Below are 15188 nucleotides of genomic sequence, written 5' to 3'. Positions count from 1 at the left end.
TGAAACAGCAAAGTTGAGCCTTAATGAAATTGTAATGTAATGTAATACGTGGCCATTCATTTCATGTTATCAAGCAAACCGCTTTTAAACAAAAAAAGAAGAAGTTAGTTGATCAAAAGTGGTAATAAAAGACATAAACTATCAAAGTAAAAAGTCAAAGTAAAATCAGTGATATTTTCCATTGATAAAAAAAAAGAAAAGAAAAAAGGACCCACCTAACCCCTTTAGCTCACCAATCCCATCCTCTATCTTCATTCCCAAATTCTCATTTTCCATTCCTCTTCTCCCAATTTCTCATTTTCCCCTAGGGTTTAAGCGGCTGAGCTGAACTTGAGCCACCATTTTCTATCTCTAATCTCAACCACCGGAAAATGGCGTCATCATCATCATCAGTCGCTCAAATCCACCCACTCGGCTTCACCTCCTCCCCTCGAACCTCAAAACAAGTCTTATTCTCTCACGGCCTACGCTCCTCCGTTTCATTTTCTCAAACCCTCAAACTCAAATCCACCACAAAAACCACCCTCAAAACCACCCGCCCTCTCCGTGTCGTGGCGGAGAAAGTCGTCGGAATTGACCTCGGCACAACTAATTCAGCCGTTGGCGCTATGGAAGGAGGTAAGCCGGTTATCGTTACGAATGCGGAAGGACAGCGGACGACGCCGTCCGTCGTTGCGTATACGAAAACCGGCGATAGGTTAGTTGGACAGATTGCTAAAAGACAGGCGGTTGTGAATCCTGAGAATACTTTTTTTAGTGTGAAGAGGTTTATTGGGAGGAAGATGAGTGAAGTTGATGAGGAATCTAAACAGGTTTCGTATACGGTTATTCGAGATGAGAATGGGAATGTCAAGCTTGATTGTCCTGCTATTGGCAAACAGTTTGCTGCTGAAGAAATTTCAGCTCAGGTATATCTATCCTATTTTTCTGTATCTATATATCGATTGAATTTTGATATGATATGTTGTTTTCAATTGGTGAATGTTGTGTATGGATTTGCTGTGAAATGTTATTATGACAACTACAAAAAGGTTGAGAATTGGGATAACTACGAAATTATGTGTTTTTTCACGAGTGAGGATAGTTAAGGTTTGAGAACCAAGTAAAAGTAATTACCTTTTAACTAAAAGTTTGACATATTTTTTAACTAAAAGGTTTGAGAACCAAGTAAAAGTAATTACCTTTTAAGACATATGTAAATTCTTCAGTTGCAACATGTAAATTGGTTACTTTTGAATCAAGTGGAAATGAGTAGTTCGTTCCCGACATTAGAAAGGCAAGTTAAAAAGAGAGGGTATAGTCATGAATTATATTTCGAACTCAGCCGCTACGTATCGGTTATTTACGTTTTTTTGACATAAACTTGTTCTTCTATAACTGACCCTATATGTATATTGACTGAAATGAAGTGATAATCATGTTATTGGTTTGATTGTATTGAATTGGTGTATTTTTTTTATTCTGTTGATGATTAGGTGTTGAGGAAGCTTGTGGACGATGCATCCAAGTTTTTGAATGATAAGGTTACAAAAGCTGTCGTGACTGTTCCTGCGTATTTTAATGATTCTCAAAGAACAGCTACCAAAGATGCAGGGAGAATAGCGGGGCTGGAAGTTCTTCGGATAATCAATGAACCTACCGCTGCCTCATTGGCTTATGGTTTTGAAAGAAAGAATAACGAGACAATATTGGTGTTTGATCTTGGTGGTGGTACTTTTGATGTTTCAGGTGAGGGGAGTTGGGATAGTCCTAAAAAGTATTTCCTTTATACTGTTTTTGTGAATTTAAGGTTAAGCTGCTGTATAACTATGCTAAAGTTCTGCTGCTAATTACTTTTATCTTTTACTATGTTCACTTATTATCTAGCATGAAATGTATAGTTTTAGCTTTGCTAGTAAGTACATGCTTTCATGTCCTGAGCTTTGTCATTTACGATTATGTTTTTAGATATGTGCACGTAAATTTTGTGTATTACATCAACTTAAACTCATACAAGTCCTCTTGATTCTGTGTAGGATAAAGGTATCTTTTTCATCCAAAAGAATTCTTTTGGTTTGAATATCTGATTATCTCGAGTTTGGTTGTTTAGGTCTATTCAATTGAAGTCTCATTTGCATAGGTCATTTATCTTTACTTGTTTACAGTTGCTATTAGATATGTTTTTTAATGTGTGTATATCATTTTGCCGACTGTAGTTCTTGAGGTTGGTGATGGAGTTTTTGAGGTGCTTTCTACTTCTGGAGACACACATCTGGGTGGTGATGATTTTGATAAGGTTGGTATTCTTTTAGATAAATTGACATTCCTCTGTATGTTGTTTTTTATTGTATTTCAGGTTATCCTTAAATTTATTTCTACTTTATACATTCATATAGAGAATAGTTGATTGGCTTGCTGCAAGCTTCAAGAAAGATGAGGGCATAGAGCTACTAAAGGACAAGCAAGCTTTACAACGTTTGACTGAGACTGCCGAAAAGGCTAAGATGGAACTTTCGACGTTGACCCAAGCAAATATTAGGTATATGGATTATTTGAAAAACTGCGCTTGTTTAATCTACTTTTGTCGGAGGAAAGTACTCATTTATGGTTTCTTTTTTTCCTAGCCTGCCTTTTATCACAGCCACAAATGATGGCCCCAAACACATTGATACCACTCTTACAAGGGCGAAGTTTGAAGAACTATGCTCAGATCTACTTGATAGGTATATATATCTCTGACTTGATGAACAGTATCTCTTGCTGATAAACCGTTTATGCTTGTTTATGCCTTTTACTTGTAGTAGTTGGAGCCTGTGACTTCGATTCAGTTACTTATGAATGGGTATAAGCAATATTAATTTTATGTTCAATAGGTCAACTGAGCATGTTAAAGAGTTCCAGTTTAAAATGAAATTAGTCAAAAGTGACCCAAATTGTTTTTTGTTAATCTTTGAATCCTTTTTATCTATACATTTACTACTAATAATTCCAGACATAGTGTAGTATTTTTTCAATCAAGTCCAACAGACTAACACGCTAATTATTTATACAGGATGTTCTGGGCCAACCAGACCTAGTCAATACAGGATATTACTTATCGACATGTTACCCATTTTGTTTGTCTTATATCCTGTATCTTGAAAGATTGTCTGATTGGTGAATTATTATTATATGTTCTTTCCAATAATCCAAGCGGTTTAAAGATAAATGATGATGAACTGTTAAGTTTGTGTTTTTATTTCAGGCTTAAAAAACCAGTTGAAAATTCCCTGAGAGATGCAAAGCTATCGTTTAAGGACCTAGATGAAGTGATACTTGTTGGAGGTTCAACACGTATTCCAGCTGTTCAGGAAGTTGTTAAGAGTTTGACTGGAAAGGAACCAAATGTTACTGTAAATCCCGATGAAGTCGTTGCTCTAGGAGCTGCAGTTCAGGTATATCCTTTTTCCTTTATTTGTCTTCTTGTTTCTTTTATCATCTTGTATGAATAAATGTAAAAGTTGAATTTGCTCCGAGGAGGCGTTTGGATATAAGCATTTTAAAAGTGGCCTTGATGTGTAATAATTAGAATCAGATACTCAAGGTGCGTTTGGTATGTAGTTGGGTTTAGTAATGAGTATAGGTTTGAAACAGAAGACTTGGAAAGAATGATGGTTATTGGAAATATTATTTATTCTATGAATTATTATATGATCATAGTTCCCATTATAAGATGTACAAAAAACTAATTAGAAAGATGAAATATAACAACAAAATTTAGAAAAAGTGAGGTATGGAAAGCAAAGTTACAGATAGAGAAAAAGAGATATATGAAATTGGAATCTTTTGTTCAGTCATATTTTTAAAGCCACCAATTTTGCCAGCACTCCAAAAAGTGTATTATGATGGGTATACTACCTATTTTCAAACCAATCACAACTCTACAAATATTTGTCATCATGGTAAAACCTAAAATTCATACTAAAACCATCCCAAAGAAACACACCCTTAGTTGTAATGCATACGATATTTTTTGGATGTGCTTTTGCTGCTTGAAATGAAATAGCCAGTTTTTTGAGTGTTTGAAAAACTCTAATCATTCAAGGAGCTAATAGATAAAATGATCAAAAAAGACAAATTTTCTGAAATATTTACAGTCTGCGCAACACTTGGTATGTTGATAAAGATCTTCGGATATTTGTCCATTTCTAGGCTGGTGTTTTAGCTGGAGATGTGAGTGACATTGTTCTACTTGATGTGACACCGTTGTCCATTGGACTAGAAACCCTTGGTGGTGTGATGACGAAGATTATACCTAGAAACACGACTCTTCCTACTTCAAAATCAGAGGTTTTCTCAACAGCTGCTGATGGGCAGACGAGTGTTGAAATTAATGTTCTTCAAGGTGAGAGAGAATTTGTTAGAGACAACAAATCTCTTGGCAGCTTCCGACTAGATGGAATCCCTCCTGCTCCACGTGGAGTTCCACAGGTTGAGGTCAAATTTGACATTGATGCGAATGGTATCCTGTCTGTCACCGCCCTTGATAAAGGCACAGGAAAGAAGCAAGATATTACCATTACTGGTGCTAGCACATTGCCTAATGATGAGGTATGTATGTTAATCTATTATTTTTAGAGATGAAAAGATGGCAGGTTTGGTAACTGTTCAAAACTGGTTTTGTTAAATGACTTAAAGTAGTTAAATTTTAATGAGGTATAACCAGCTAATTTTTAACATGTTTATTCAACTAACTTTTGACATTAGACCCATATGTTTTTAGCTAGTTATATATGTCCCGTTTTTACTTTTTATTATTAGTTAATTTTGTACATTTGACCGAGTTTGATTACAATATTAATTTACATGTTTCTATATTGCCAGGTCTTCCTTTTCCTTATACTAGTAAATAACTTGATACTATCTTGTAACTTTTCATAATCAACAGGTACAAAGAATGGTCAACGAGGCTGAGAAGTTTGCAAAAGAAGACAAGGAAAAACGAGATGCCATAGACACAAAGAACCAAGCAGATTCAGTGGTTTACCAGACAGAGAAACAGTTGAAAGAATTGGGAGAAAAGGTTCCCGTCCCTGTTAAAGAGAAGGTTGAGGAAAAACTCAATTTGCTCAAGGAGGCAATAACTGGTGGGTCAACACAGACTATAAAAGATGCCATGGCTGCCCTTAACCAAGAAGTTATGCAGCTTGGTCAGTCACTATACAACCAGCCTGGTGCACCAGGTGCTGGACCCTCACCTGGTGAAGCCCCAGGTGCCGAGTCTTCTGAATCATCAGGTAAGGGACCTGAAGGTGATGTCATTGATGCCGATTTCACTGACAGCAAGTGATTTAACCGATACATATAGTCGAAATGATATTTTGGCATGGTAATTCTCATTGAAGTTGTGTATAATGGTTTATCGTGGACTGCTTCATTTTTTTCCTTTGTATTCCACATCCTGCTTTAGAGCTTGAAAAAGTACTTTATAGCAATAGAATTTATAATAGGTAGAACTTTAACGAGTCTTGGTGCATTGATCTTAATGTAATTTTTGCTCCTTTGAGGATATTTATGCCATGGATTTTGGTCTATTTTGGTTTTGTTCTTGTGAAGTTGAACCTTTTCAATTAAACATGAATACCCTTTAAAGATATTTCAACTCCTTTTGTCTTGGAGAATCTGTTCGCTTGATTTGTTGAAGCCTATTTGTAAAGCATTATCTGTGCTTTTTGAAAGCTCTAAAACCCGACTTCATATATATATATATATATATATATTTTTATACATGAGCAAGTACCCGTGCGTTGTGCCGGTAAAATGATGAGGGTGATAGGTCCTAAAGTGTGATAGGTCACAGGAGGTTATATGTCATAAAGTGTCATAGTCAAATGCCTTAGTCGTACGGGCTCCACATTCGGATTTAAAAATTTGTCGAAAGTATATCAAATGACATCTCTAATGAAAGAACATGAAATTTTAAGAACACCCATATAATTTTTATAATTTATCGATATACGGTTTTTGAGATAAAAGATTTTGAAAAATTAGAGGAATTAAATGATTTATGGAAGAGAGATAAAGTTATGGTACATTATGCATTAATATGTGTATATTGTTGAATTGAATGTTGAAAGTTGAAAAGTGAATTTGCTTTATAATATAGTATAGATATACACCATATACTTTAACGTTGAGTTAGAACTTATATTGTTTCAAAAATTCAAAAATCCACATGTCGACCACCACCAGCACCGCTTTGCCAGAATTTTGCGTGGTCTAGCGTGGTTGTCAACGTGGAAGAGGCAGCGGTAAGCTGGAAAATAATCTGATCGAGCCAATTGATCTTCCCTAGAAGATATATATAAAATACTTATTTTCGGCGGCGCTACGAATCCGACCAACAGCTTCAATTCGTTCGATTTCTGCCATGTAAGCTGCCTTGTTATCAGTTACGCTCTGAATCATATTGTTTACTTCAGATCAGTGTATGGCGTCATTGAGCAGATTAGTGTATGGCGTCATTGAGCATGTGATTTTGCATCGCCATTTTAACATCAAAGATCAGGTTGGAGGGCCTTTTCTACCATTTAGGTAGAAACTGGAAGCAGCCTCTCTACTTAGGTAGAGGTAAGGTCTGCCTACATCTTAACATCCCCCATACATCGTCGAGGTATTGAGGCTCCAAACCCGCGGAAGGCGGCACTGAGCAGTTACTTTTTTTTTTATTATTATTTTAACATCAAAGATATATTTGCCATGTTTTATATGTAATATGTGTGTTTTTGCTAGAAAAATAATAAAAAGAATAAAAGAAAAGAAAAAGAAACAGAGAACTTATATAGGAAGAAAGAAAGAAAAGAGGAAAAGAAATCGGGGAAGAGAGAAAAAGTTGTCGTTGTGATGTGGGCCCCTCTGTTTTTATTATTATTATTATTATTATTATTATTATTATTTGTAACGGTCAAAATTCAAGACACACCCGAGGACGACCCTCCCAGTCTCGCTGATGGGCCTAATTGATGGGCTGTATAGTTGTCTAGTGGCGGAACTTCAAATTTTTTTTGGAGGGGTCAAAATAGAACAAACATATATTATACACTAAATTAATTAAGTTATATAGTTCTTATAAAGTTATAATGACACTAAAGTTATAGTTCTTATAAAGTTATAATGACACTAAAGTTATTATATACTACTTGTATAATTGTATTATCTAAAAAAAATTAATGAGGGAACCTAGTCCCGGTACTATAATTGGATGCCCCTCGGCTTACCCCGTATAAATGTATTAATAATCATTATGTGGTTTAGTATTAGGAAAAATATATAGCATTAGAAAAAGTATTTAATGAAATAGATAGTTGTTTAGTAAGTATTAGAAAGAATATTAGTTTATGATAATATAAAAAATAGTCAATTTACAAATGGTGTAAATAATAAAATTATAATTTATCTATATTCTCTTATAAAAAGTATTGAATCTCTTAAAATTCATCAATTTTTTTCCCAAAATACCCCTACTTAAACATAAACCATTATATACCCTTATTTCCATCATTCTCTCTAATCATTACACAATCTCATCAACCTTCTATCATCCTCTATCGCCGCCCTTCTTCTCCACCGCCTCCCTCGATCTCCACCACTGCCTCCATTTTATATTGTCATCCCCTTTTAGCCGACGTAACGCGCAGACACTATGCTCGTAAATATATAATATATACTTATTAAATATGTTAAAACATGATTAATGAAATGTAAATATTTATAAATCATAAAATTCTTTTTCTATGATCTATATATATATATATATATTAAATATAATATAAAAAACAATCTCATTTAAAACAATGATCATTATTTATATTTTATATTTTTTTAGACGGCACAATAATAATTATCATTGAATTAATAAAAAGACGTGTTCTAAAGCATATATAAACATCTTTGCGCTCATATATAATCAAAATACGAAATCTTAGTTATATGAATATAAATTACAATTATAGATTTAAATATCAAAAATATATATGTGAAATTGATAAAGTAAATATCTAATTTAACATTGATAATATAATCGGTTAGAATATTAGATGTAATTATCAATATAATCTATTTTTATATTATATTAAAGTATATTATATTCCACGTATAAAGATATTTAAATACAAAGGAAAATAGAAAGAGATAAGTTACAAAGATCGACAATATATTATCAATGTCTTTTTATAGTTTTAATATTCAATGAATATCTACCGTAGTTTGCAAAATATAAACAAATATTAAGTTAGATCAAATGGTTTGTGCATAATATTAAAAGTTAGAAATCAAGAGTTCTAATTTTGTATTTGGCTTTTTTATTTGCTATTTAAGATTAATTAAAAAAAAATGTTAACGTGACAAATGAAGTGCCACATGAACATTAAAAAATATACATCTAAATGCCAATATATCTAAAAAAAACATTAAAATTATTAGAGAATGACACCTAAGAATAAAGCAGAGAAATGTCCTACGAGAAAACCCATATATAGAGAGATAATAAATTAAGTAGCTCAGGTTTCGATGGAAGATGTCGTGTTTGATGATATCCTGGAGCAGATACTCGTAAGATTGGCCGTGAAGGATATTTTCCGAGCGTTTGTAAGTCATGGTATTCTTTCATTACTAGATCTATCTCATGTTCTGCTTTTGTTAACTCCCATCTGAAACATAATAGTAACACCGTTGGGAGGATCATAATGCAAGATGATTGGAAAATTGATAATATTTGTAGGGATAATTATCTGGTTGGTTCTTGCAATGGGCTTGTATGCATGTTTACTTCCGATTTTAAACTTTGTGTACTCAATCCCTGTACTAAAGAGCTGATTACCCTGGAAAACATGGACTTTCCTGTCTTTCAAAAATATTGGATGCTACATAGGATTCCATATCTTAATGGTTTTGGTTATGATCCATCCTCGGATGATTACAAGGTTCTTGTAAGTCAACCTTTGAGGAATTTGATACGCTTATACTTGTTATCTTTGAACTCAAATGTTTGTAAAGTCGTTGGAGACTTCCACATTACTATTGCTTATAACTCTGCTGGTATCTTATGTAATGGGGCACTTTACTGGCTTATGGCTGATCAAAACATGAATCCAGTACAACACATACTTTCTTTTCATTTATCTAAAGATGAATTCAAAGAAATTCCCATTCCAGCTGATCACAAATGCAAGGTTACTGATCGTACCCGGCTGGGGATTGTTGAAGAATGTTTGTGTATATTTGATGAATCCTCATGTGACCAACCCAAATGGGCAATGAAAAACTACAATGATACACAATCTTGAGAATTGATACCGCATCTTCCCCGATGGGATAAGGATATTATTGCACACACCTTAAAAGTATTACAGCTGAAGTCTTATTATCAAAGCAAGACCTTCTTCCGTCGTAATTTGCCTTTGTCTGAGGCTCAAATATCTATTGGTGCCCCACTGTGTATGCATATTGATCATTTTTCTTAATCAGTTGAGCCAACTGTGTATGCATTTATTTGAGAATTTCCAATTGCTTAATCTTAGCGCGGTTTCACATATTACTATCCTTCATTACTTCAATCGTTATATTAAAGTTGATGGTGATAATGAGACGTTAAGAAATTATCATACAGTTCCATCCACCAATAAACATAAACAGGAAGAAAGAACATGAAAAAACCACTACATCTCGAACAAAGGAAGAATGATGAGTATGTACAACTTTTGTCATATCGATACAAATTATACCAGATATAGTGAGAACTTTAAGATCTCCTCATCATGCGGTATCGATACTGTTACCCTCTGTGTCATGACAGGCACATGTTATTGCCAAATACTCCCTGCTGGTAATTAATGATTTTTATGCCCATAAACCAGCAAAGAGGGAAAAATAAAGTGCTACAGCATGCATAACCCATGAAGAATTTCTACTTCCTTTGATGACAAATTGTCATGTTTAGCTGAAACATGCTATCAAAACTATTTATATCGTATGATGTTGAGTTACAGTGGTAGTTTCAAGTCATTTAGATATAAACGGGTCGATGCAAGTTCTGTTTTATCTTAAAGGGGAAACGGGTTGAAAGTCGAAAAAAGTCTATTTTTGATGCACACAGCACACATCGAATGCAAAGTAAACTTCATTAGCTATTGATTTAGGGGACAATACATAGTTTGTGGGTCAACCTTAAACAACCCAGTCTATTTTGATCCATTTAAACTCAAACTGTTACCCAACCCACCCATCTTGCCACCTTTAACGCTGAGCAGCAGCATGCAATTGCAATAACATGATCCTATTTTACAATTTCTTATTTTCATTACTAAGAAATACTGTAGTTATTGACCAAACAGTTGCGACAAATCAAAAAATTCATATATATTCTGCTAATGAATCTAGAAATTCAGTCCATCAGTATTTGTACCTTGATCGAACCAACTCAATCACGAAGACCAAGTTCAAACTCTTGTTTCTTCTTTTGACATAACTTGAAAAGGAAAGACAAAAGGGCCGCAACTATTGCAAGTGTGATGTATATAAAGTTATCCATTAGTTTATTTTTTACCTAATCATTTGTCAAGTATGATAGAATAACAACGTAATTTTACCTAGTGATGTCTGTGTGTTAACACGGGAACTAAATCTAGCTTAAGAATATATAAAACAGTGATAAATACAAGGAAAATAGTGTAAATAAAATGAAAATAGTGATAGATATATGAGAATAGAACAAAGTCAACAAACAGAAACGAATTGAAAATAAAATATTGTGGAAATTAATAATTCAAACCGGAAGGATCCCCGGTTCGAGAACTCGGGAATCTGTTTTGACTCTCTGTGTTTGTGATGATATCACTTGTAAAGACTGCGTGTTTTTAGCAAGAGTGTTCTCTAGAGGTCAAGACATCATATGCAAAACCTCTCGATATTTACGAATAATTCACACTTTTTTTAAAAAACTAAAAGATATGCCTAGCACTAACAAGACTCGAGCCAATAATACAGGCAGGACAAAGCCTGTTCTATATTTCTATACAAATTTTTTTTAAAAATACAATAACAATTCTAACACAATCTATGTGTAAAACATTCTATATGCTACGATCTTTTCAGCATCACCAATGGCCTTCCAAATCCACTGCTTAGTCTTCATATCCACCAGCACTCCGTTAACAATTGAAGTAGAACTCCATCAAGATATACACTTCTAGGCCTCTTTATCCCACTCCATCAAGCATTACCCATTGAGCTAGGAGTTTACTTACCATAACTTTAATCTAATCAAAACTTGCACTTTATCACATCCTCAATTTGATCCCTCGCATTATCTTTAAGCCTGCTTATCAGTTTATATAGTCTGCTCTTCCTTTCCTTCCAAATCAACTGAGCTAGGAGTTTACTTACCATAACTTTTGATTTAACAGCAAAATTATGCATTAACTTAGACAATAGTTGTAAAAGTTGTATATTGTGATGAACTAATTAAATTATTGGGCCGTTACAAAAGATCCAACGACTACTCTTTCCAGTGGGCCTAACTGATGGGCTGTATAGCTGAGCTGCAAGTGTTAAAACTTTTTTTTCTTTTTTACAGACGAGAGCAAGTACCCGCGCGTTGCAACGGTAAAATGATGAGGGTGATAGGTCATAGAGTGTGATAGGTTATAGGAGGTGATATGTCAAAGAGTGTCATAGCCAAATGTCTTAGCCGGGCTCCATCCTCGGATTTAAAAATTCGTCGAAAGTATATCGAATGACATCTCTAATGAAAGAGCATAAAATTTTAAGAACACCCATATAATTTTTATAATTAATCGATGTACGGTTTTTGAGATAAAATATTTTGAAAGAATTAGAAGAATAAAATGATTTATGGAGGAGATAGAAAGTTGTATGCATTGATAAGCATTGATATATGGTACATCATGTATTATTACGTGTACATTGTTGAAATTGAATGTTGAAAGTTGAAAAGTGGATTTGGTATAGATTATGGGCCAATAAAAGTTGGAAGCCGTGTCCTATAAGGCCTGCAGAGTTATCATATCATATATCATATATATATATATATAGGTTTTAGAAACCGTAACATAAAAACCAATTACCTGATCACCACCAATTAAGTCGTTGGAAGAGAAATTAAGAACTGAAAGTTTTATCGATTAAAATCACAAAATTCATCTGTTTTGCTTAATTATATTCAGATGGCAGAGGTTGTCCCTGACGATATCCTTGAGAAGATATTCTTAAGATTGGAAGTGAAGGATATTATACAGTGCAAGAGCGTTTGTAAGTCATGGTTTTCTGTCATCTCTAGTTCTGGTTTTATCAACTCCCATCTGAAACATAATTATAATAATACCACTCAACGTACGAGGATCAGTATAGGGGATGATGGGTATAATAATCTGGTTGGTTCTTCCAATGGCCTTGTATGCATATTTAATTCCGGCCCTAAACTTTGTGTACTCAATCCCTGTACAAGAGAGCGGAAAATCGTGAGACACCCCTACCTTAGCAGTCATCATCGTGATCCGAAACCAGATCTTTATGGCTTTGGTTATGATTCATCCTCAGGTGATTACAAAGTTATTATTGGCAAAGTTAGGAAGAAATTTGGTTTGTTATCTTTGAAATCAAATGATCAGAGAATTGTTGATTACGGAGGAAAACTGGAATGTGCATTTGATCGAGGGTGTGCTGGTATCTTATGCAATGGGGCACTTCACTGGCTGATGCGTGATCAAAATTACAATACAGTAATACTTTCTTTTCATTTATCCACCGAGGAATTTGAAGAAATTCCCACACCAACTGATAACGCATGTAAGGTTACTTATCGTACCGAGCTGGGGATTATTGAAGAATGTTTATGCCTATTTCATGAATCCAAGTGTTATCCCGTATGGGTATTGAAAAACTACAATGATAAACAGTCTTGGGAAGAGACAGATGAGAAAATTATACAAGACGTGAAAGTATTAGAGATAAAATCTTATCGTCGAGCCACGACCTTCTTACGTTATAATATCCATTTGTCCGAAAATCCAGAATATATTAGTGCCCCGGAATTTGTGCAGAGCCTTGTATCTCCCCATTGTCATTTTAACAAGATACAAAAGAGAAAGTGGAGGACGACTTTTATGCATGGTGGGTACTAATTACTTATGATGTTATTTCCATCGGTTCTTTCTTTAACTCTTATACTATTTATAAACAAGAAGTTATTTATGTACGTATTGCTACTTTCTGATTTGGTGTCAATGTTTATAAATTATCATGATTTTTCTTCTAATACTGATCACAAAGGTAAGTTTGTGTTAGTATCAATTAATGATCTCACTAAGCATGCATAATGCATCAAATCTTCTCCTTTCATAATTTCTTTTCTCTTCTAAGAGATGATTTTCTAACAGATGATCATCATGAGACTTTAAGATAATATCTTACAAGTTCCAATAAGATTTTCCAAATGATTTTCATCTTTGTTTAAGAATATCTTTACTTTTCTAAAAATATATTTTTTAAACACAATCATCATATGTGCATATTGATCATTGATTCAATTGTGTATACATTTACATGCGAATTGCTTATTGCAGCCTGCTAAAATTTAATTCTTAGCTTGGTTTCACATCTTTCCATTCTACTTACCTTCAATCATTATGTTAAAGATGATGATAATGACTAACGAGACCTTAAGAAAATATCTTACAGTTCCAAATGGGATTGTCGTCATATAGTTTCCATTTCTGCTGTTTAATCAGACAGACATGATATGCCTGTTACTTTTCCTTTTGTTCTATCGTAACAATCGGGCACCCACTAACTTCCTTCCCATTTTCATTTCTCAGTTGATGACAGGAACGTCCGCCAATGTGTGCAATGAAGGCAACAGTTTGATGCTATAGATTGGATTAAGGAGATACAGATAGCGAATTGGTTTATGCTTTTTTCTGCAGGCAGGAGTAGCAAATTGGTGATGCTTTTTCTGCAAGACATTTTCAGCTAAGGCAGAGTCCTTTAACTATTACAGTAACTACTTACAGTGTTATCAATTTTGTGTCAAGATATTAGTTTGTTGAACATTGCTATATGATGTAACTTATTTATTCTTTTGAGCTTTGGTATCGTATCTTCTTTTTGTCGTTTCTGAACAACTTCAATTTGATATATGTACTTCAATTGCTTGTGAATCGTGGTTTTAAATATAGTAGTCACTTGTGATTCATGCTATATGTACTTTAAAATGAACCTTGTGACTCTTTTTTTTTCAAGGTCTTCTATGGTCTGCTGTATAGTAGTCACTGGTTGGTTCTTCCAATGGTCTTCTATGTATATACTCGTATAATTCTGATAATGCTAAACTTTGTGTACTCAATCCTTGTACTAGACAGCGGAAAATCGTGAAACACCCCTACTTTCACAATAATTGTTGTCATCCGAAACCAGATCTTTATGGTTCTGGTTATGATTCATCCTCAGGTGATTACAAGGTTATTCTAGGCAAATATGCGGAGAATGTTACACATTTTTATCCGATATCTTTGAGATCAAATGATCATGATACGAAATCTTTTAAAGGAAATTGAAGATGTGTTTTTGGTAGAGGGTATGCTGGTATTAGGCCTGGCAAAATGGGCGGGTTGGGCGGGTTTGGGTAATGGGTCAAAGCGGGTGCAGGTCCAAACGGGTCATTTTGGAGATGTGGGTCAAATGGGTGCGGGTCAAAGCGGGTTGGGTACGGGTCGGGTGCGGGTTTACCCGCAATTTTTTTTTTTCCATGTATGTGCAAAAAAGATTTGTCTGATTTCTTGTTTCCGATAATTAAATAGAAGTCTTTACTTATTAGCTATAAAATATTACATTATTATCCTTCAATATTACAAAACAATAAGTTTGAAAAGAAGATAAATTATATCAGTATTACAATATATATTAATATTACCCCTGCATAAAAGAGTGTAAAAAGATAAAATATAATAAAGTTCATCCATATCCTTTTCTCTGTCTTTCTCTATTCTCTCTGTACACATAAAACGAAAATGAAAATAAACATTTATACTCCATAGCCTCACTTGTTAGTTGCTACTGTAGAAATATATATATATATATAGGGGTGGGTTATTTATAGTACAAGCATTTAAAAAAGTACAAAAAGTACATGTCTAAGTTAACTTACACATGCTTGT

The 15188-nt window shown here is 34.0% G+C and overlaps 3 protein-coding genes across 3 annotated transcripts; all 3 read left to right on the top strand.

Annotated features, from left to right (window-relative positions):
- The first annotated feature begins 255 nt into the window (after positions 1–255).
- LOC122595051 (stromal 70 kDa heat shock-related protein, chloroplastic-like) lies at positions 256–5552 on the top strand. Its single transcript, XM_043767334.1, has 8 exons — positions 256–908; positions 1476–1728; positions 2196–2275; positions 2376–2518; positions 2604–2702; positions 3224–3413; positions 4171–4569; positions 4907–5552. Exons 1-8 carry the CDS (start codon positions 372–374, stop codon positions 5306–5308), a joined length of 2103 nt encoding a protein of 700 aa, XP_043623269.1. The 5' UTR covers positions 256–371; the 3' UTR covers positions 5309–5552.
- A 3150-nt stretch (positions 5553–8702) lies between these two features.
- Positions 8703–9302, top strand: LOC122597437 (F-box/kelch-repeat protein At3g23880-like). Its single transcript, XM_043770031.1, has one exon. It carries the CDS (start codon positions 8703–8705, stop codon positions 9300–9302), a length of 600 nt encoding a protein of 199 aa, XP_043625966.1.
- A 2898-nt stretch (positions 9303–12200) lies between these two features.
- Positions 12201–13157, top strand: LOC122597436 (F-box protein CPR1-like). The gene has a single exon (XM_043770030.1). The coding sequence runs from the start codon at positions 12201–12203 to the stop codon at positions 13155–13157; it is 957 nt and encodes a 318-aa protein (XP_043625965.1).
- The last annotated feature ends 2031 nt before the right edge of the window (positions 13158–15188 follow it).

Source organism: Erigeron canadensis, chromosome 4, assembly GCF_010389155.1.
Source record: "Erigeron canadensis isolate Cc75 chromosome 4, C_canadensis_v1, whole genome shotgun sequence".
In the NCBI taxonomy this organism is placed as follows: Eukaryota; Viridiplantae; Streptophyta; class Magnoliopsida; order Asterales; family Asteraceae; genus Erigeron; species Erigeron canadensis.
This window is presented reverse-complemented; position numbering and strand designations above follow the sequence as displayed.

Excerpts from the sequence above, each read along its gene's own strand:
- LOC122595051 (XM_043767334.1), top strand. The coding sequence starts at position 372 with ATGGCGTCATCATCATCATCAGTCGCTCAAATCCACCCACTCGGCTTC. Across the intron at positions 1,729-2,195 it reads TGGTACTTTTGATGTTTCAG|TTCTTGAGGTTGGTGATGGA; the intron begins GTGAGGGGAGTT and ends TGCCGACTGTAG. Across the intron at positions 2,519-2,603 it reads TTGACCCAAGCAAATATTAG|CCTGCCTTTTATCACAGCCA; the intron begins GTATATGGATTA and ends TTTTTTTCCTAG.
- LOC122597437 (XM_043770031.1), top strand. The coding sequence starts at position 8,703 with ATGCAAGATGATTGGAAAATTGATAATATTTGTAGGGATAATTATCTG.
- LOC122597436 (XM_043770030.1), top strand. The coding sequence starts at position 12,201 with ATGGCAGAGGTTGTCCCTGACGATATCCTTGAGAAGATATTCTTAAGA.